This window comes from Chinchilla lanigera, unplaced genomic scaffold (assembly GCF_000276665.1).
Source record: "Chinchilla lanigera isolate Chin_1 unplaced genomic scaffold, ChiLan1.0 scaffold00111, whole genome shotgun sequence".
NCBI classification, from domain to species: Eukaryota; Metazoa; Chordata; class Mammalia; order Rodentia; family Chinchillidae; genus Chinchilla; species Chinchilla lanigera.
Genome location: NW_004955512.1, coordinates 2220213 through 2240431, shown reverse-complemented (window position 1 = coordinate 2240431; position 20219 = coordinate 2220213). Strand labels below are relative to the sequence as shown.

Sequence of the window (20219 nt, the reverse complement as noted above, 5' to 3'; positions counted from 1 at the left end):
TTCTTTGTCACTGTTGAGTTACACAGTTCTTTGTGTATTAATGAATGTTAATTCCACATCAGGTAAATGATTTACAAATATCTCCCCACCCTATGGGCTGCCTTTCTACTCTGTTGATAATGTTGTTTGCTGCACACACAGTCATTTTTTATGGTTTTTATTTCTTACATGGTTTCCATTAAATGATTGAGCATGTTTATAATGTTTACAATGGAATTTTAATATCTGTGTCTACTAATTCCATCTTGTATGTATTTGTTGGTCTGTTTTTATTGGCTGCTTTTTCCTCCCAGAGAGGCTTAACAGTTCAGAACTTCCCTGCATTTCCAGAGATGTTAGATTCATTGCAGCTCTGTGAATGCCGTTATCACTGAGAGTTTACCTTCGCTTCCTTTCTGTCAAGAATGCTGAAGAGCCAGGAGTGGTGATGCACATTTGGGAGGCTCAGTCATGAGAATCCTAAGTTTGACTCTAGCCTGAGCAGTTTAGCAGGCTTGGATGTAGCTCAGTGTGAAGGCCTTAGCTTCAATCCCCAGTATGCCCCATCTACCCACCCCCACATGCAGTATACACAAACACAGTGTTAGAGTTTGGTTTAGCAGATGTCAAACTCCTTATTGATCATGTTGATCCTTCTGAGCTTGTTTTTAAGTTTCCTCATGGTGGACATAGCTTTGCTTGAAGTCTTAACTTTCCAAATTGATGTAAAGGTTTGACACTCTGGGAGTCTTCTCTGGTAGTGCCAGTGGTTCCATGAAATCTAGATTCTAGTTGGACACAATTCAAAGGTCTCCTTTCTTATGGGCATTTGGATAGCACCTTTGCAGCAGCCTGGACCATGTTTATGGTCTGCGTCCTGGAGTTTCACCCTAGACATGTGCAGAGAGGTGTTTTGCAAAAGACTCAAAGGATGTAGTGCATACTGGAACTGTGTCTCTGGACTGTTCTCTCCATGTACCATGATTTCTGCCTCTCATTGCAGCAGCTGTGCTTAACCTGGAACTCACATAAGGCATTGTGGTTTCTTAGCTCTGCTTCTTTCAGTCTTCTGTCCTTAAACACAAACTAGAATCAAGGACAAAAACAGAAGCCCCTCAGGAAGTAGCCAGAGGAGCACAGCTTAACAAGCACAGGATGTTCCCACAGCAAGAAAGGACAAACTTGTGAAGGGCTGAGCTCCCGCATTTAAGCTCAGTAGCAAGGAGCCTCACTGTGCCATGGAGAAGCAGTTATGAGTTGTCTGGGATGCAGCAACTGTTCTGGACGAAGACAGAAAACCTAACAGAGACAGCAGTAATCTGCCTGAATGGGAAATCCACCAGCCTGCTGCAGACTAGGGCACAGTGGCAGTCAGCCTCTGCAGTCCACTATCCTCGTGACCTCCCTTAGCAGTGTCACCAGCCAGAAAGGGATCTGTCCCAGAGAAGGAGTCACATATGTACACACTGGCATTTAGATGTGCAGAATTACTGTGGTGTAGGCACATGCCCCCCATGTCCAGTGTGAATCAAGTGCTGGCTAGCTGTACCTTGATGGACAGAAACCCAGTTCTGACTCCCCTGACAACAGAGGCTGCTTGTCACGTAGGGTCACAGAGTGAAGGCCCCAGTGAGTTAGGGGCTGATGGAACCATATTTGAACATGAGCTAAGCCCCTTCAACACCCTGTGAGCACAGGGCACCCCCACAGCAGTCAGCCTCAGCCTCAGCATAAGTGCATAAGCAGGTGGGGCACCCCACCCTCCATGTGCTACTCCAGTGTCCCTACTGTCCCCAAAGGAGGGCTCTGCCAGCACTGACCATGTGGCTGCTGTGTGGCATGCTGGTACTGTCTGATGTTCCTGGAAAATTTCTGTTGTGGAAAATGTTGAAAGTGGAGATAATATTTTCTTAAAAATGGCACATGAACTGTTTGCATCCTTGTTTGAAAGGAGACAGGAAACTATTTTCCTATTTTATATCATTGAGGGAGGAACATACTATGTTCAAATACTTTGTACATCGGAGCAAAGATAACTTACAAAGATATTAGTAATTTTTATGGGAAATTCTTACTTTGCTGCTCTTACTGGCTTTTCTTACATATGCCTATTGTAATTCTTAATATTGTTTCTCATATCTTTATATACTTAGGCATAGTTAATAGATTAATTATAAAATTGAGCGTCAATAAATTTTACATAGTGCATTACTTTTTTTGAACAAGAAGCTAGCTTTTGAAAATTGGTGCATTCAGTTGCTTTTTAAAGTCTTGGTATGAAAGAGTTTGGAAAACAGGCTATTAATATTCTATTTAAAAATATGTATATATTTTTCTTTAACAAGGGAATATGTTACTTCAATATATGGATATTATAGGGTGTATATTTCATTGAAGTTAAAAGGAATATTTGCAATTGTAGAACAACATCAGACTGAGAAGCAGGACACTTTTGCAGAAAAATTAGTCACTCAGATCATAAAAAATCTTCAAGTGAAAATTTCCAACATTCATATCCGTTATGAAGATGATGTAAGTATCTTACTATGTGATTTTAAAAATATACATGTGTAAATTATTTTATAGTTTATTGGCACTTTGTACAATGACCAGCCAATTAGACTGTGGGGAGGTGGAGGGAGAGATGACATGATTTTTCTCTTTTATACTTGTAGTTGTGATTTGTAGTTCTTAGTAGCAGGTGCTTAATTTAAGTTGTTCAAACTTCAGATCAGAAAGGAAGATGCCTTGGCATTTATACATTTCAGTTATGCATTTTAAAAATGCTATTTTTACCTTCTGGGAAGAGCATGGGTTTATGAATCAGTAGAGGTAGACTTGTTTGATGTTAAATAGTTCATTGTTCTCTCTTTTTTTTTAAACTCACATAAAGTTTAATCAGTCAAGTTAATGAAAATATCAAAATTTTTGAGTTAGTGTATGGCAGTGGAAATTTAACTTCTGTTGCAAATAATACAATATTTAGTGTTTCCATTGGCAGTCTACACAGCAGAAAGAGCAATTGCGTTAAATCTTAATACATCAGGGTCATGTTCCATAAACTTCTTGCAAACTTCTATGGCATCCTCTACTAAAGTCTCATCACTAGTTTTCCCATGGTTAATTGGAAATGGTTTCCGCCCATCTAATTCATAGAGATGCCCATCTACATGCACTAATGCAGTAAAATGAAGGTCTACTTTTTCATCTATATTTGGTGCCTCAGTCTGACTTTCATGAGCACTGGTCTCAGGAGTAACTTGAATAGCGTCATAGTTCTCCAGGTATCTGGTTCGTTCTTCAGGGCTCATTGACACAGACTCCTCCAGGAATTTTTTCAAGGTTGATCCAGATTCAAAGTGCGTTTTGTCTTTATTGTTCGCAATAGGCGTGGATCAGTCCAATTGTTCCACAGGCGTCGTTGAAGGTTTGCTTCATGAAGTACACTGATGCTGTAACATCCTGTCCCTGAGATTTTATTTTTTCTTCCTCTTCTGTTCTGAATACTTCATACTTTTCGGTAATAGGGAAGAGAAGTAACACTGCACAGACTGGTCTTGGTACCATGCTAAGGAGTTCAGGATCCGTTCCATATACATCAACAAATTGCCAGTTAGGATATAGACCTAATTGTTTGAGAAACTGGTTGGTAACCTCGGGGTTGGCCTCCAGCGGCTGCCAGTGCTGACCCTCCATGTCAGCCGCGCCTGGCCCCTCTCCAGCTCTCTTAAACATAATTATTTACTTTGTAGTATTATGAGTGTCGGTCTTTTCTATAACTGTATAAACTGAAAATATAGTAATATAATACAACACTAATACATTAATATTTAGTACTTCAATTTCCTTTAGGAAGAATATAGGAGAGAAGTTAATTGGAAGAGTTGTAAACTGTTTTTGCATATTTGAAATAGGATATTTCTCAGCAAGTGGAGGATTTCTATAAAGTGAATTTTGTCCAGATGCTAAATAAAATTTGAGTAAGGTTTATTTTTTTCCTCTTCAGATTACAAATCGAGACAAGCCACTGTCTTTTGGTATTTCCCTTCAAAATCTCAGCATGCAGGTACTTTACGAAACTTAACTATGATATTGCTTGTTTCTTTGTTTTTTGAACACCAGTGAGCTTTTTGAAAGCAAAGATGTTTTTGTGGTCATTTAATCTTTGAATGATACATTTTCAAAGACATTTCATGGGAAATTGGTCTTAGGGTATTGTTAGTAATACTGCACATTTGTGTATGTCTGTAAGAAATTGGACTTCCATTGGCATTTTAAATGTAATGATCTTTTTACTGCTGTTCTTTTTTTCCTTTTCAGACAACTGATCAAAACTGGGTTCCATGTTTACATGATGAAACTGAGAAACTAGTTCGTAAGGTAAAATAAATAAATACCCTTAGAATTGATGAAAATGTCTTTTACAAAAAGAAAGACAAATGATAATGTATGCATAGATACAAATTTTTGTGAGTTGTGTTTATTTGCTGAACTCTGCTATGGCTCACTTAATTACGTGAGACTTCTGAAAACAGCATATGTTAAAAATGCTTTCAAGAAGATGATACATGTAATAAATTTGATTTACTTTCAGTTAATTCGATTGGATAACCTTTTTGCCTATTGGAATGTGAATTCTCAGATGTTTTATCTTCATGATTATGATGAATCATTGGTAAGTTCTTTTGATATGTGTATCTATATATTGGTGTTGTATTTTGTGTAAGGCATAATTCTTTGTCAGTAATTAAATGTTAGACTCAGCATTGTTTTCTAGGAAAAATTCATTAGTATTTACAGAAATAGTGAGTTGCGCAAATGGGCATGTTTACAAACACATCTTCATAGGTGCCAGAGCATTCTTTTGTATAGTTTAATGTTTAATCACTTTAATATTTTGCCATAGCTAAGTTCTCTAAGTTTGAGTTTATTTTTTGAGAATTGCTTTTGAACATATCTTACAGGTAATAGAATTCTATAGAATAAAGGTATGTTGGCATGAATATAAATAAAAGCAATTTGTCTTTTAATAGGACCGCTTGAAGAATGGCATTGTCAATAAAAAAATCATTCCAGGAGGTTATGATTTTGGTAAGCATATTCCATAAAATAAGGAATTTGATTAGAAACAATCAGTATAAAGTTTACATTAACATTGCTGGTAACACTCTGTCCTTTTCTATATAGTTTATTGTGGGGGAGCTTTTGGCGATATTTCAAAGCTATGGGGGGTGTCCTTATTACCCTTATATTGTGTGTGTGTTTGTTACTGAGGAACACCATGCATTCTAGGCAAGTGCTGTACCTTTGAACTGCACCCCGCACCACTTTGTGCTTACTTTTTTTGAGGGGGAGGGTTGAAACATGGTCTTGCTATATGTAGTTCAAGCTGAACTCACTGTGTAGCCCAGGCTGGCCTTGAACTTGCATCAGTTCTTCTGCTTCAGTCTCTGGAGAGCTGGGATTACAGGCATGTACTACCATGTTTGGGCATCTTGTGCTCACTCTTAAAATGTTATTCTCATTTTTTAAAATTTCGTTTCATTTTCTTAATTATTTTAGGAAGTGAGCAGATGAGTTATTTGTTTTGCATGTTAATGATTCTCAACTTTATTACTTTAGGTTTGACTTATTTCTCTTTTGCTTTGTAGTCATTTTATGCTATGTTAGGGTCTGATGAGGAAAAAGAATTGCGTAGTAATTTGAACAGGAAATGATTAATATAAAGAATTTCTAACAATGAGCGGGGAATGCTAGTAAAAAGAGAAAATGTTAAAGAGTATAGAAACAGTAAGAAAAAGGAACAGCCCCTATCTTTGGTTAAGAAGAAACACCTAAAGAAGAAAGTCCCTTCCCTCAGACCTGAGATCTAGACCTTGTTGGAGAAGACAGGCTTGGCTCACTGAATGGCAGGAAAGTCTAACGTAGTGCTGTTAAAACTTGGTGGAAAGTCACCTTCTGTAATATTGTGGAAATTGTTCCTTTACTGAGCCTCATGGAGTGGTGTGTCCTTGTGTGTATTTCACTATAGAACTTCCTGAGCAGGGTACTGGGGGAGTTGTGGGCTGCAGCTAGCTGCTGTACACTGCAGAAGGTGGTGTTGAAGATGTTCTTCATGCTATAGGAGCCAGATATTAGAGAAATCATCACCTGTTGTGTACAAGCTGGGTGTCAGAGAGCCATGCCTCTGCAGAAGCTTGTTGGACGAGTACGCTGGAAATAGTGTAACTGTGGTGTCTTTACAGAGTTTTGTATTTTAAAGCTTAATGTTATACTAGCTGGTACAGGAAAAACTATTTGAAGAGTCTGAAAGTGTTTTTCATAGAAGATAATAAAGGGTGAATTTGGAGTTCAGAGAATCAATTATCAATAAATTGATAATTGGGATACTTACTAGGGAGGGAAAAGGGTCTGAAAGGGGTGTCTGTTTTTCTCTTCCTACCTGTATATTTAATGGGAGAAATACCAGCATATTTGTAAGTTGAGCTGGGAATGATCCAGTACAACATGAAAAACTAATGGTTCAGGAGAGATGGGAAAATTTCTGGATCAGTGCAAGTGAAAAAGGATTGGTGTTTAATGTACAGGTAGGGAGTTTTATTGCAGACAAGAACATGGGCAGTTCATCTATAAGATATAGTTTAATTATAGAAGTCCTACTATTGGCTAGATCAGTAGATATGGCAATAGAAGGTCATGAAATTTCTCTTCTGAGTTTATTTATTTTAGCCTCGGGTTGAAGGTTTTTTGAAGAGCTTATTGATAGACATGTAGGAGAGCGTGGAATAAATCAACTACGGTACTATTCCTAAAATATGGATCTGACTAGTAGCATTACTTGGGAAATGGTTAGAAACATACATTTTTAGGGCTTATCCCAGGGCATCTGAATTAGAGCAATGCATATGTGTATCAAAACAGTGCGTGATACCCCATTAGTAGGTACAATATTTGTGTTTGTGTCTTAGTTAAAAAATAAACTAAAAATATAGGCCTTCAAAACAGTAAGAAGAAAATGATGATGGATTTTTAGCAGAGTAGAGAACTAAGGACCTGAAGCAGAGGTGAAGGATAGAGAAAAGGTGGCAGGTCAGTGATTATATTCAGGTAAATATTTTTCAATCCTTAAGGTGTAAAAAGTTAAGTGCTAGTCCTTTGAGATAATTCAAAAGAGTACATGGAATTCATACACAAATTAGCCTATAATTTAATGCTTAATCTCTGTCTAGAGTCTATTATTGGTCTCCCTCTGTGGAGCACTATCAGTTGAGCCAAGCAGACAGTCCTGGGTACAATATTGTCTTCTCTCCCTTTTATTAAAAATGGAAAGGAGGAACAGGTAGACACAAGAGAAACTGAATTTAGAAATAATGTCATATAAAATGGAAGTTAAATTTAAACTTTTCCTCATTTGTAATATTCATTCTCAAACAGTATACTTTTATTAAAACCATTTTATTGGATTCTTTCCTTTTAAAGTGAATGTTCCTGATTTTAAGGGTTATTTTGGTGTTTTAAGGAGTTCAGTTACTCTTTAATTTCACTTACAAAACACAAGAATTAGAAGTATGAAAAAATAAAAATCTCCACTAATTAAGGAACAATTCATATCACCAAATCATGGCAATGTGGACATTTGAGAAGTGTAGAGGGCATAAAAGAAATGAAAGTCAGTGTTTGCAGCTTGATCATTTTAGTGCTTAAGACTTGAAATATAGCTTTATTTAATATTTTTATTTTGTTATTTTCCAGTATTTCGCCCCATATCTGCTAATGCCAAGCTCCAGATGAATCGCCGATCAGATTTTGACTTTTCTGACCCCAAAATAAACTTGGAAGTTGAGTTACATAAAATAGCAATTGAATTTAATAAACCACAGGTGATTTTGTTTGATGAAATTTTAAATTTGATGAATTTTACATTTTTAAAATTAAAATTTAATTAAATGAAACTAAGGTTTTAAGTATTTTTCTAAAATTCATGTTGTATGGTAACACTTCTTTTAAAACTTGATAATTTGATTTTTTTCTTTAACAATTGAACAAAATTTTAAAGTATTCAAGAGTTTTAATTTTTCCATTCTTTAGTATTTCAGTGTTGTGGAGCTTCTTGAGTCAGTTGACATGATGAAACAAAATGTGCCTTATAGGAAGTTCAGACCTGATGTGCCTCTTCACTACCATGCCAAGGAATGGTAAAATACCTTAAGGTTTTTACTTTTAAAGATTAGGATATGAAAATAAGTTCAATAAAATTTGAAGATACTGTTTAACAACTTTCTGTCGCTAAGACAAAATACTTGCTGCCCACAACTTAAAGGAGGGGAGGGAGGTAAATTTGGCTCACAGATTATAGTGGGTTCAGTCTACAGTTGACTGGCTCCAAGGCAGAAAAGGCGTGGTGCAAGGGTGTGGGAGAGGAAAGCTGCTGTTCACCTCATGGTAGCCAGCCGGGAATCAGAGAACAGAGGCAGGACCAGAAACATTCCTTTCTGGGTCACCTTCCAGCAACATGAGACTTTTGGGGGACATTTACATCTAAACCATAATAGATACACTCTTCATGGTCTGATGAAGAGTATGTGATTTGTGGCTAGCAATGTATGTAACTGCTTTTACTGATTGTAATGAGAATTGACTCAAGGGATTCTTCATAACAATTTATAACTGGGGATACGGAAATATCGTAGTTTTCAGTTATGTATAAGAATTAGTTGTTTCCCAACTGTTAAACTATATCTCGGTTTATTTTCCATCATTCCCCACCACCACTTGTCTTCTTCCTTCACGCTTTTCTATCAGATTCATTAAGCTTTTAGTACTAAACTTCTGTTTTAAAACCTGGAAAAGTTATAGGAACCTATCCAGTGTGTACTTAAAAATTCAAAAATCCTATTCCAGTTCTTAAGCTATTGTGTAGTTATTTGAAGTTGCAATTACTTGTCAGTTTTTTTTTTTCTACTCAAGTGAATAACATGTTGTGAGATAATGCTTTAATAGTTCTTATATAGAGCTGTGCTGTTCTAAACAAAATTCAATAATTTTGTTTATTTTCACTTTGGAAACAAGTTAACAATGGATTGTCATACAGGCAGGGGTAGGGAAAAGTACGGGTTCAGATAATACATGATTTTTCTAGCCTCTGTATGGTTATGCATACTTTCAGGGTTTACATTGTTGGTCTGAGAGTGTTAAGTGTGGAGTTCCTCTTTTTCTTCTTCTTTTTTAAACTAGGTGGGAGTATGCTGTACGTGGTGTTCTTGAAGTAAATGTTTGCCCCAGATTACGAATGTGGTCCTGGAAGCATATTAGCGAACACAGACAAAAAATGAAGCAGTATAAAGAATTGTATAAACGGAAGCTAACAAGTAAGAAGCCATCTGGTGAAATTCTCATGCCTTTGGAGGTTAGCATTAAAGAACTGTGATTGAGTATTTTGTACTGTATTATTTCTCAGTCTTTATTGAGTAACGCTAATTATTGTAATTTTTACTGACCATGTTTTCTTTTTTATTTAGACATTTTTGTGCTCTTATTTACTCATTTAATATTTCTGGTGAAATTCTGTTTAACTTTTAAAATTTAGTAGAGTATTTTCAATCTTAAGGAATTTGGGTTCATGCACATACAAACTTGAAGCTTCATTTTATAGCATTCTTAACCTCAAAGCCTAAAAAGTGTTTGCTACAACCTTTCCAAATTTCTTGTTGATTTCAAACCTGTAAATTCTCTGGTGTCAGCCCATTTCTGCTGTTATCGTCTGACTGTACATTAAGTTTTCTGTCTTCTGTATGTGCAGTATTAGTTGTTATAGATGTGCCTATGCAGAAATATGCTTTGTCTTTCTGCTATCTCAGTTTTTCTGGTCCCCAAAGTTCTGTTTAAATTCCATTTGTTACATGAACTTTTCTGTGCTTAAATCCTATGTCTTGCATAAGCTTCCCTGAACTTTCTGTCCATAAGTAGCTTTCTCTCTTAGTTCTTGTGCTGTCTTTAGCAACTTTGTATTTAATTGTCTGCTATCTTGAGGTATTATTATGTTAGTCTTATCTTTTAGGATTATGGTGTATTTTAAAAGGGACTATTTTATTTAGAGAGACAGTCTTGAAATTAATGTAACGATTCCGAATCTAGGACGGATTTCCAGTTACTAGTAAAAAATGATTTGAGCATGAAACTTGAAAGTAATCATAAAGATGAGTAGGTATGATGAAAGATTGAGCTTATCTGTTTATTTCAATAGCCCAAACATCTTTGGAAAGTGAATAAGTTAAAAACAAGTCTTAAGTCTGTCTAGTTCTACTTGGAATATCCAGATGATGACATCTCAACTGTACACATGCTGTGAGGAATTTATAGTTACCTTTTTAGTTAAAAATGACACCTTGTTTACACTTAGCTATAGTTAAAACCTAAGTAAAAGTAATTTTAAAATACATGTATGGTAAAATACATGTATATCTTTCACTATGTGGTTGTAATTCTGTTTATAGTTGTAATTCTTGTATGCATGATAGGTATAGTTTCTTTGTTCAAAATGCTACTCTGTTCTAGTAATTTTCAAGCTGTTTATATAGACACTGCCTTTCAGAATTTAACATATCTTATATTGATTGGATGTTATTTTCTGCTTCCTGTCCTGTTTCGTTACTCTGATACATTATATACATATAATTATGTGAAGTTAACATTTTCATTTATATTTTCAGGAATTGGAGAAAACCCTGGATGTCTTTAATATAACTATAGCTAGACAACAGGCAGAAGTTGAGGTAATTTCAGATATCATTCAGTTATTAAGAATAAATCTAAATTTTATGACAGATGTTGTGATGTTATCAATATCATGCTGTAAAATACTGTTTCCTTCAAAGGGTTCAAACTTACTTTTGTGTTATAAGAAAATTGGAGTTAATCTTTGCCATATCGATTTAAATCAGACAAGTTTTTGTAGAAGAAAATTTAGTAATAATTGGACTTAACATATATTCATAGTTCATATGAAGGTGAAAAGTTAGTTATTTTCCTTACCCATTACTATGTTGGTAAGACAGTAGGGAGAACTATGTGGCAATCAGAAATTCTTTTGGCTGACATTGCAGTTACTGTGTTCAGTTGTCTGTGTATCTTGTTTAGGTTCAGTCACTTAGGTGGATAATTGTGGAAATACACACTTGTTCTTTTTTTTAACTAAGTGTATTGATACATTTTAGGTATACATAACAATCATGTTCATCATAGGGAATGTGGACCTGTACATGATATAACTTGATTTCTTTTTCCCCCATTCTCCTGCCCTCCCTTCATTTCTCTTTCCCTCTTTATTTACAAAAGCTTTGTTTCCATTTTTTCCTTTCCCTTCCTTCCTTTCTCCCTTCCCTTTTCCTGCTTCCTCTTTCCATTTGAACATTTTCTTCCTATTTCACAATATCTGTTACACAATTTGGTTGTTACTTATCTCACACCATAGAAATACTGAGTTACTTACACTTTTTTTTTTTTGGTCATTTTGAGACAGGGTCTCACTGGGCAGTTCAGGCTGGTCTTGAACTCACTTTGTATCCCAGGCTGGCCTCGAACTTGCAACGATTCTCCTGACTCAGCTTCCCTGAGTGCTGGGGTTACAGGTGTGCGCCACCACGCCCAGTTATTTATGCATATTTCACTTAAGAGTATGGTCTCAGGGCGCATCCATTTACCTAGAAACGTATCAAGTGTATCCTTCTTTGTGGCTGAATAATACTCCATTGTATAAAAGCATGTCTCACACAGTTAGAAACTCATTTGGAACCAGAAGAGACCTAGTCCTGGGCAGCAAAGGCAAGGCAGCGGGCATCACAGCCCCTGACTTCATATTATATTACAGAGCTACTGTGATTAAAAACAGTATGATACTGGTTAAAAAAAAAAACTGGAAGATTAGTGTAACAGATTAGAAGATGCAGAAACAATTCCAGACATACTCAGCCACCTTATCTTTGACAAAGGAGCCAAACACCTTCAAAGAAAAATGTTTAATAAAAGATGCTGGTTGGGACTGGGATTTAACTCAGTGGTACAGTGCCTGCCTGGCAAGTGCAAGGTCATGAGTTTGATTCCTGGTACTGGGGGAAAAAAAAAAACCAAAAAAAACCCAAAACCCGAAAGATTCTGGTAAAACTTTTTCCACATGTTGAAGATTAAAGCTAGACATGTATCTTTCACCATGTACTACACTGAAATTGAAATGGATCAGAGATCTCAATATTAAAGCAGAAAAACTAAATCTTTTGGAAGATAGAATAGGTAAAACTCTCGAAGACATTGGTGTAGGCAAAGACATTATGAACAAAACCCTGATTGTGCAGGAAATACCACAAAGAATCAACAACTGGGATCTCATCTTAATTAAAAAGGTTTTGCACAGCAAGAGAAACCACCGACAGTGAAGAGACAACCCACAGTGTGGAAAAAAAAAATTTGACAGCTGTTCTCAGACAAAGGAGTAGTATCTAGAATTTATAAAGAACTCAAAAAAATCAGACTCTCTATATTTAAAGACCCAATCTAAAAATGGGCATCTAAAAAGAATAGCCACTTCTCACACGAAGTAAAAATGGCAAATAATTATATGAAAAATGTTCAATATCACTGGTCATTTGAGAGATGCAAATTAAAATGGATTTGATGTCCAGAGAAATGACTGCTATCAAGAAATCAACCTTACAAATGCTGGCGGGGCTATGAGGAAAAATGAACCCTTCTGCACTGTTGGTGGGAGTATAGACGTTTGCAACCACTGTGGAAATCAGTGTGTAAATTCCTTAAAAAAAATAACAGCAGTGGTTCCATTCGACCTTGCCATTCCCCTTCTTAGTATCTTCCCCAAAGAATTAAAAGCATCATACCACAGCAGTATATGCACATCCATGTGTATACTGGCACAGTTTATAATAGCTAAATCTTTGAAAGAATCCAAATGTTTATTACCTGATGAATGGATAAAGTGTGGTTCTTTTATACAGTGGAGTACTAAGTTTTTTTGATTGCTAAAAAAGGGTAATTTGTTATTTATATGTAAATTTAATCATTTTAGGTAAAGAAAGCTGGACACAGGATTTATAAAGAAGGAGTAAAAGATCCAGAGGATAAGAAAGGATGGTTTAGCTGGCTGTGGACTTGGTCAGAATCAAAAACCAGACATACTAAACAGCAACCAGATGTTAAACCTGGAAGTATGTTCATTTCATTTTATAGAACTGTAGTTAATTATCAGGTGTGAAATTTAATTTAATAGAAAATTTTCTCTGTAATTAAGTGTGTGGTGTATTTGTAAAATGATGTATTGTTTAAGTTTATTGTATAAATTTTTTTAAGGTCTAAAATGTGTTTATTTTGCCTTCATTCTTTTTTTCTTTTTTGGCTTAAAGCAACTATTCTCTTTTGTGGATTGACTGGATGATTCTTTTTTTAATTATAGTTATTTAGTCATATTACTTGTAGAGATCAGTGGGTTTTACTGTGACATTTACATACATGCAATTTAAATGTGTATTTTTTTTGTTTTGTTTTTGTTTTTTGTTTTTCTCCGGTACCGGGAACCGAACTCGTGACCTTGCGCTTGCCAGGCAGGCGCTTTGCCGCTGAGCTAAATCCCCAGCCCCTAAATGTGTATGTTATTTTTTTAAAGTCTTAATAATGCTTACAAAAGAGCTTTATATACAGAAGATTTAGTGAATGCATTTGGGATAACAAAAATTGCATAATCTTGTATATCATCTTAAATTTTATTTTATTTATTTTTATTTTTTAATTTTTTTTGTCTTTTTGGGACAGGGTCTCTCTATGCAGTTCAGGCTGGCCTTGAGCTCACTTTGTAGCCCAGGCTGGTCCTGAACTCCCAACAATCCTCCTGCCTCAGCCTCCGGAGTGCTGGGATTACAGGCATGCGCTACCATGCCCGGAATTACCATCTTAAATTTTAATTGGTATTATTTCTTGAAAAGATTTTTATTTCTTAAATGCTTGAGGTCATAGCTTTGGCACTTAAATATACATCCTAGATATATCTCTTGTTGAAAGTATGGCCCTGGCAAATTAGTTAAGCTCACTAAACCTGTTTTGTCATATGTAAACTGGGAGGAAATTATGCTTCTACCTCTGCCTACTTTGTATGTATTTCTTAGTACATTGCCATTATCTGCCCGGTACAGTTAGCCCTTTTTTGAGCTCCTGTTTAATACAAATATTTAGAAATTTGTATTGCTGAATTTGTAGGCTTGATAATTTATGTTTTTGGAGAGTAACTTCTAAAATTGCCAATACTATCTTAACATTCATTGTTTCTGAAAAGTAATAGAAAAAGAAAATAAACTTTGCATTTTATTTATAAAGGCAGATAAATTATGTTTATATTATTATTGATTAATAACCTGAAGCACTTCTTTATGATTTGTAGTTCTTGAAGAAATGTTGACACCTGAAGAAAAAGTTTTACTCTATGAAGCCATTGGCTATAGTGAAACAGCGGTTGATCCAACTTTGCCAAAAACAGTAAGATGTTTTCTTGCTTTATAACACTGAATTTAATGTTAGGTATGCTTATTTTAATTTTTTTCAGACATATATGCTGCTCACTTGTCTGTGATCTTTTTCTGGTCCATAAGTATTACATTTATTTTAATTTCCAAAGTTGAATAGAAGTTATTCTATTTATTTTTTGGGTGTTAAAGTGCTGATTCTGTAAAAGTATATTGTAGGGTTTTTTAAAATTAGTGGATTATACAAGTAAAAGTATATGTTTTATTTACATATTATGTATGTATTTTTTTTTCACTTTATTCTTCTGGATATACTCTAGTTTGAAGCTGTGAAGATTTTTATTCACTTGAAAAGTATGTCTGTTGTTCTAAGAGAAAATCACCAAAAGCCTGAACTCATAGACATTATAGTAGAAGAATTTAGTACTTCAATTGTGCAAAGACCAGGAGCACAAGCAATAAAGTAAGAATTTATTTTCTTTTATAGATCAAGCATTTCTAATCTGAAAATCGGAAATCCAAAATGCTCTAAAATCTGAAACTTTTTCATTGCTCTCATGAAAATTTCCCACCTGTGCTTAATGTGATAGATCATAGTCAGAATGCAGATGCACTAAAAATGTCATATGCGGTTACCTTCAGGCTTTTTACATGAGGTGTACATGAAATACAAATTTCATGTTACCTCATGCATTTGGATGTATTCTGAAGTGCAAAACAACCTGAACATTTTCAGAAATATGTATTTTTGATCTCAATTGTTTCAGATAAGGATATACAACCTGTGTTTTAAAAGAAAAAAATTTGACTGTGAGGTTTAAGTTTTGGTCACAGTCTTTTAGTCTTGAATACTGTAGTTTCATGTGTCCTTGCATGTGTTTTTACCAGCCCACATTTTTCCCCCAATAATATCTGTGTATCTTTTGGAATTACTAATGTTGTATTAATTTTTAATGTCTTATAATATATGCTCGGTAGAAAACTACATGCCACTGAAACAGGACATTAGAGAAAAATGTAAAAATGCTCACCAGCTATACCACACACAAAAAATTAACAATGTGGTTTTTATTTTACTTTATTTTTTTGTTAGTGGGAATCAAACTGAGGACCTTGTACTTGCCAGGCAGGTGCTTGTATTGCTGAGCTATATTAATGTGGTTTTTAATGTGAAATTGTGTTTATTTTTCTCTTGTTTTTAAGATAGCGCTATTGAAATATGATTCACATACCTACAGTATACTTGTTTAAAGTATAGGATTCTTTTTTTCACAATTTTATTGTATGTCAGTTTCACATTGATATATTTACAAGGTTGTGTAGCTATCACTAATTCCAGAAACTTTTCAGCAACCTTTTAGAGACTAAAATTAACCTTTTAAAGAGCGGAATTAGGACGTTCATCCTTTTGTACAGTCACCAACCGTGTATAGTGAAAACATTATCATCACTGCAAAATGCAACCCTGTACTCACTAGTTAGGCCTCATCTCCCCCCTCTGCCTAATCCTTGGAAAACACTAATATGCTTCTCTTTCTATAGATTTATAAATCGTGGATATTGTATATAAATGAAATTAATACATGGCTTTTTTGTGTCTGACTTACTTCACTTAGCATAATGTTTGCAAGGTTATCCATATTTGCACATGTATGTATTCAAATTTCATGGATTTTTAAGATTGAAAAATATTCCACAAATTTACCTATTTATCAGTGGGCTGTTGGGTTCTTTCTACCTTTTAGTAGTGAAATATGCTGCAGTGAACACTCATATGAAAGGATTTAGGTACTCTTATTTGTGGTTTGAACCTGGGAGTGGAATTAGTGCAGCATAGATAATTCATTTTTAAATTTTTGAAGAACTACCAAGCTATAATTAATAGGGCTCACCTTTTACATTTACACTAACAGTGTACCTGGGTTCAGATTTTTCATGTCCTTTCCAATTATTGTTCTAGTCTGTTTTTGTTTTGGTTTTGATTATAGCCACCCTTGTGACTGTGAAGTGTGGTATTTTATTGTAGTTTATTTTTGTTTTTTGAGACAGATTCTAGTTAAAATTGCCCTTGAACTCATTGTGTAGCCCAAGCTGGCCTCGAATTTGTGGTGATCCTCCTGCCCCAGCCTCCCAAGTGCTGATGTTCACCACCACATCCCACCTGGCAATTTGTATACCTTCATTACTAAAAGTTTTAAATTGGGTTTTCTTTTTATACTCTAGATCCTGTATCTTATCTTGTAAATGATTCATCAATATTCTCTTCTGTTCTTTAGCCTTTTTTTGCTTTGTGATGATCTTGGATGCACAAGTTTTTAACTTGGATGCAGTTCAGTCTTTTTTTTTTTCTTTTGTTGCTTAAGCTTTGTTGTTGTATCTCTCAGATGTTTGCCTAACCCATAGTGATGGACATCTACTCCACTATTATTGTTGGGTAGAGTATCATATCTGTGTCTTGGTATTTCCAGTTGATTTATAGTGTTGTTGAAGTTTTCAGTATATTTTACTGTGCTTGTGTTAGATGCCCTTCTTTTATTGAAACTAGAGTATGGCAGTCTGTGTTATAGTGCTATTCTTCCTACCAGTTCTGTTAATATGTGATTCATATATTTTTGAAGCTTTGTTTTTTGGTATATGTATGTTTATAATTTTTATATCTTAGAAGAATTGATCCTTTTTTTTTTTTTTTTTTGTTTTTTTCCGGTACCGGGAACTGAACTCACGACCTTGCGCTTGCCAGGCAGGTGCTTTTGCCGCTGAGCTAAATCCCCAGCCCCAAGAATTGATCCTTTTATGTATATATAATGATCTTTTTCCTTTGTAACAGTTTTTGACTTAAGGAGTATTTTGTATGTTAGTATTACAACCCAGATCTCTTAGTTTCTTGCAGTATCTTTTTAGGTCCTTTTGCTTTTAACCCATGTGTATTTTTGGAGGTAAAGTGAGTACTGTATAGATAAGTCTTTTCATTCATTCCAGATTGTTTCAGTTGGCACATTTAATTTGATTTATATTTGCAGTGATTGCTTATAGGCAAGGACTTCAGGTTTTTCTTTGTGTATTATATGTCATATAATGTCCCTGTATTTGATTCCTCCAGTACTGTCTTTTGCATTTTCTTGGTAGTGTATGTTTTTAATTCCTTTCTCACTTTTTTTTTTGTTTGAATTCTTGAGATCAAACCCAGGGCCTCATGCATACAGGACCGACCACTCTGCTCCTGAGCTATACCCATAGCCTCTCACTTATTTTTCTGTATTTTAGTCATTTTCTTAGTGGCTACCTTAGGGATTACAATTAACCTTGATAATTTAAGACAATTTAGTTTGAATTAACAACTAACTTCATAGTGTATAAAGCTCTATTCCCGCACAGCTCCTTTTTACCCCTTTGTGCTCTTTTGAGAAAGTACTGCTTCATATGTTATACACTCATTAACCTAGATTTATGGTCATTTTTATACATTCATCTTAAAATCCTGGAGGAGATATAAAGAAGAGTTAGAAACTAAAAATACAGTCAGACTGACCTAAGCTTGATCACACCTAAAAATAGCAGCACTCTAGTAGGATGAGGCTGCAAGATGGGACAATTTAGCAACTTAGGCCCTGTCTCAAAACAAACAAGCAAACAACAAAGACCCCTAGTAGCACTACTTTTTATTTTACCTATGTAGCAGATGTAACAGTTGTAACAGTTTAAATATTGTTGCGTGACCTCAGATTGCTAATGTCTTTTCATTACACCCTAATGGACTCACTTTAGCCTGTTTTATAAGACCAGGTCTACTAGTGACAACTCCACTCAGTTTTTATTCATCTGGAAGTGTCTTAATTAATTTCTCATTCAGTTTGAAAGGATAGTTTTGTTAGAATACACAATTCTTGCTTGACATTTTTAAAAAGTTCAGCATTTTAAGTATGTCATAGCACTGCCTTGTTGATTTCTGATAAGAAATTAGTTTTTAATGTACTTGTGTCTCTTGTATGTGATGAGTTGCTTTTCTCTTGGTGCTTTCAAGATTCTTCTCTTTATTTTGGCCTTTGAAAGTTTAATTACAGTAAATCTCTGTGTGAATCTCTGAGTTTATCTTCATTGGAGTTCTTTAAGCTTGGATGGGTAGATTCATGTTGTTATGAAGTTTGAGAATTTTTGGCCATTGTTTCTTCAAATACTTTGTTTTTTGTTTTGTGGGGGTTTTAGATACTAGGAATTGAACTCAGGACCTCAGTCTTGCGAGGCAGACACTTGTGCCGCTGAGCTGTATCCCCAGGCCCTCTTCAAATATTTTAATGTCTTGTCTTTTCCCCTGTTTTTTCTGGGGCTACCATAAGGCATATTTTTGTTTAGCTGATGGTCTCTCACTTTAGGCACTATTTATTTTTTATTTTCTTCTCGGGCTTGTTATTTTCAGTGGTCATGTATTCAGGTTTGCACCTTTTTTCTTTTGGCTGCTCAGGTCTTCTGTTGAGCATCTGTAGTGAAACTGTCATTTTGGTTATTGCACATGTATTTGTTTTGTGATTTCAGTGTGTGGGCTTCCTATTTCTGTGTATACTATGTAAATGCTTTGTATAAAATTTAATGTTTTGCATCATATGGGTAATTATCAAAGTTAAATTTCCTCCCTCCTCCTGTCACTAGGATTTGCAGTTGTTGATTTACTAATCGATTTTTCACTAATAGAGGTTGAACCCAGGGCCTTCGGAGCTGTATCCCTAGCCCAACGTTTTATTTGAGAAATCTAACTTCCAGTGTTTTCAGCAGTATGTTTAAGCATGAACCTCTCTTTACGCTGTTAAAAATAATGTGAGACAGACATTTTTTAGAAGAAAGTGCCTGGCAGCAAGCAGAGCTGCCAATCCTTTCAACCTGCTTCCACCCTTGGTCAGAACCTCAGCTGTACAACCTAGAATATAGGGACAGAAAGCCCCCTTCTCCTTGAGTGACACACATCCTTGCTGTATGAACTTCACTAGAGGGTGCTTACCTCTCCAGAATGGAACTTACACTTTTGGAGCAAAATGGTAAGAGGACCAGATAGATCACCAATATTCTTGGGCTGTACCTTCTCAATTAGAGCCTTTCTGAGTGGGAGGAAAGCAAACCCCAGCCCCTTGGCAGTGCCTGCCTGGTATAGAGCTTTTATGATGTATAGCTGTGGGGAAAGAAAGAGAAAGGCTAGCTACCTGTCCCTGTACTGAGGTAAAACTGGCCCTAGCTCTTCAGTGACATGGTAAGGTGCTGGAGGTGGGAGATAATCGTAGTTCTGGTGCCACAGACTAATTCTTACTGAATTTTAGTAGATTTTCTTGGGTAAATGTTTTTCTATTTACAGTATATTCTTAGGCTTATTTCTAAGAACTTTAAAATTTCACCATGTTTCATGGTTAATTCCCTGGAAAAAATGATTGCTGAGCCTCTCACCCAGCCAATCTAGAATTTCTGCCTCCCTTGGTTTTTAACTGCTTATTCATGCTTTTAGGAGAGGAGTGATTATAAAATTGTGCTGTAACTTTTTGTCTTGATTAAAGATTTTAGTAATTTCCTATTTTCAGATTTTGTCAGTAAGAACACTTAACAGTATAGCTTTTTTACATGGAGATCAATATATGAATATGATTCTTTGTGCAGTAATCTGTGTCAATTCAGAAGAATCATTGTGTATTTTTTATGTGAATGGACAGAGGTAGGAAATCAAAGTGAAACACTTTACTAATT

General features: G+C 35.3%; 1 protein-coding gene and 1 pseudogene across 3 annotated transcripts in view; one reads left to right on the top strand and one right to left on the bottom strand.

The window, feature by feature from the left end:
- Vps13a (vacuolar protein sorting 13 homolog A (S. cerevisiae)) overlaps nt 1-20219 on the top strand; it is a gene marked incomplete at its 5' end in the record, with an annotated part of 229395 nt that overhangs the window by 26766 nt on the left and 182410 nt on the right. For all 3 annotated transcript variants that reach the window (XM_013506545.1, XM_013506546.1, XM_005408304.2), the window contains 12 exon segments: nt 2402-2511; nt 3986-4045; nt 4300-4359; nt 4574-4654; nt 5013-5070; nt 7732-7859; nt 8068-8174; nt 9214-9385; nt 10689-10751; nt 13055-13193; nt 14417-14511; nt 14819-14961. In XM_013506545.1, coding sequence (XP_013361999.1) covers nt 2402-2511; nt 3986-4045; nt 4300-4359; nt 4574-4654; nt 5013-5070; nt 7732-7859; nt 8068-8174; nt 9214-9385; nt 10689-10751; nt 13055-13193; nt 14417-14511; nt 14819-14961 — 1216 coding nt within the window.
- LOC102027000 lies at nt 2967-3675 on the bottom strand (annotated as a pseudogene).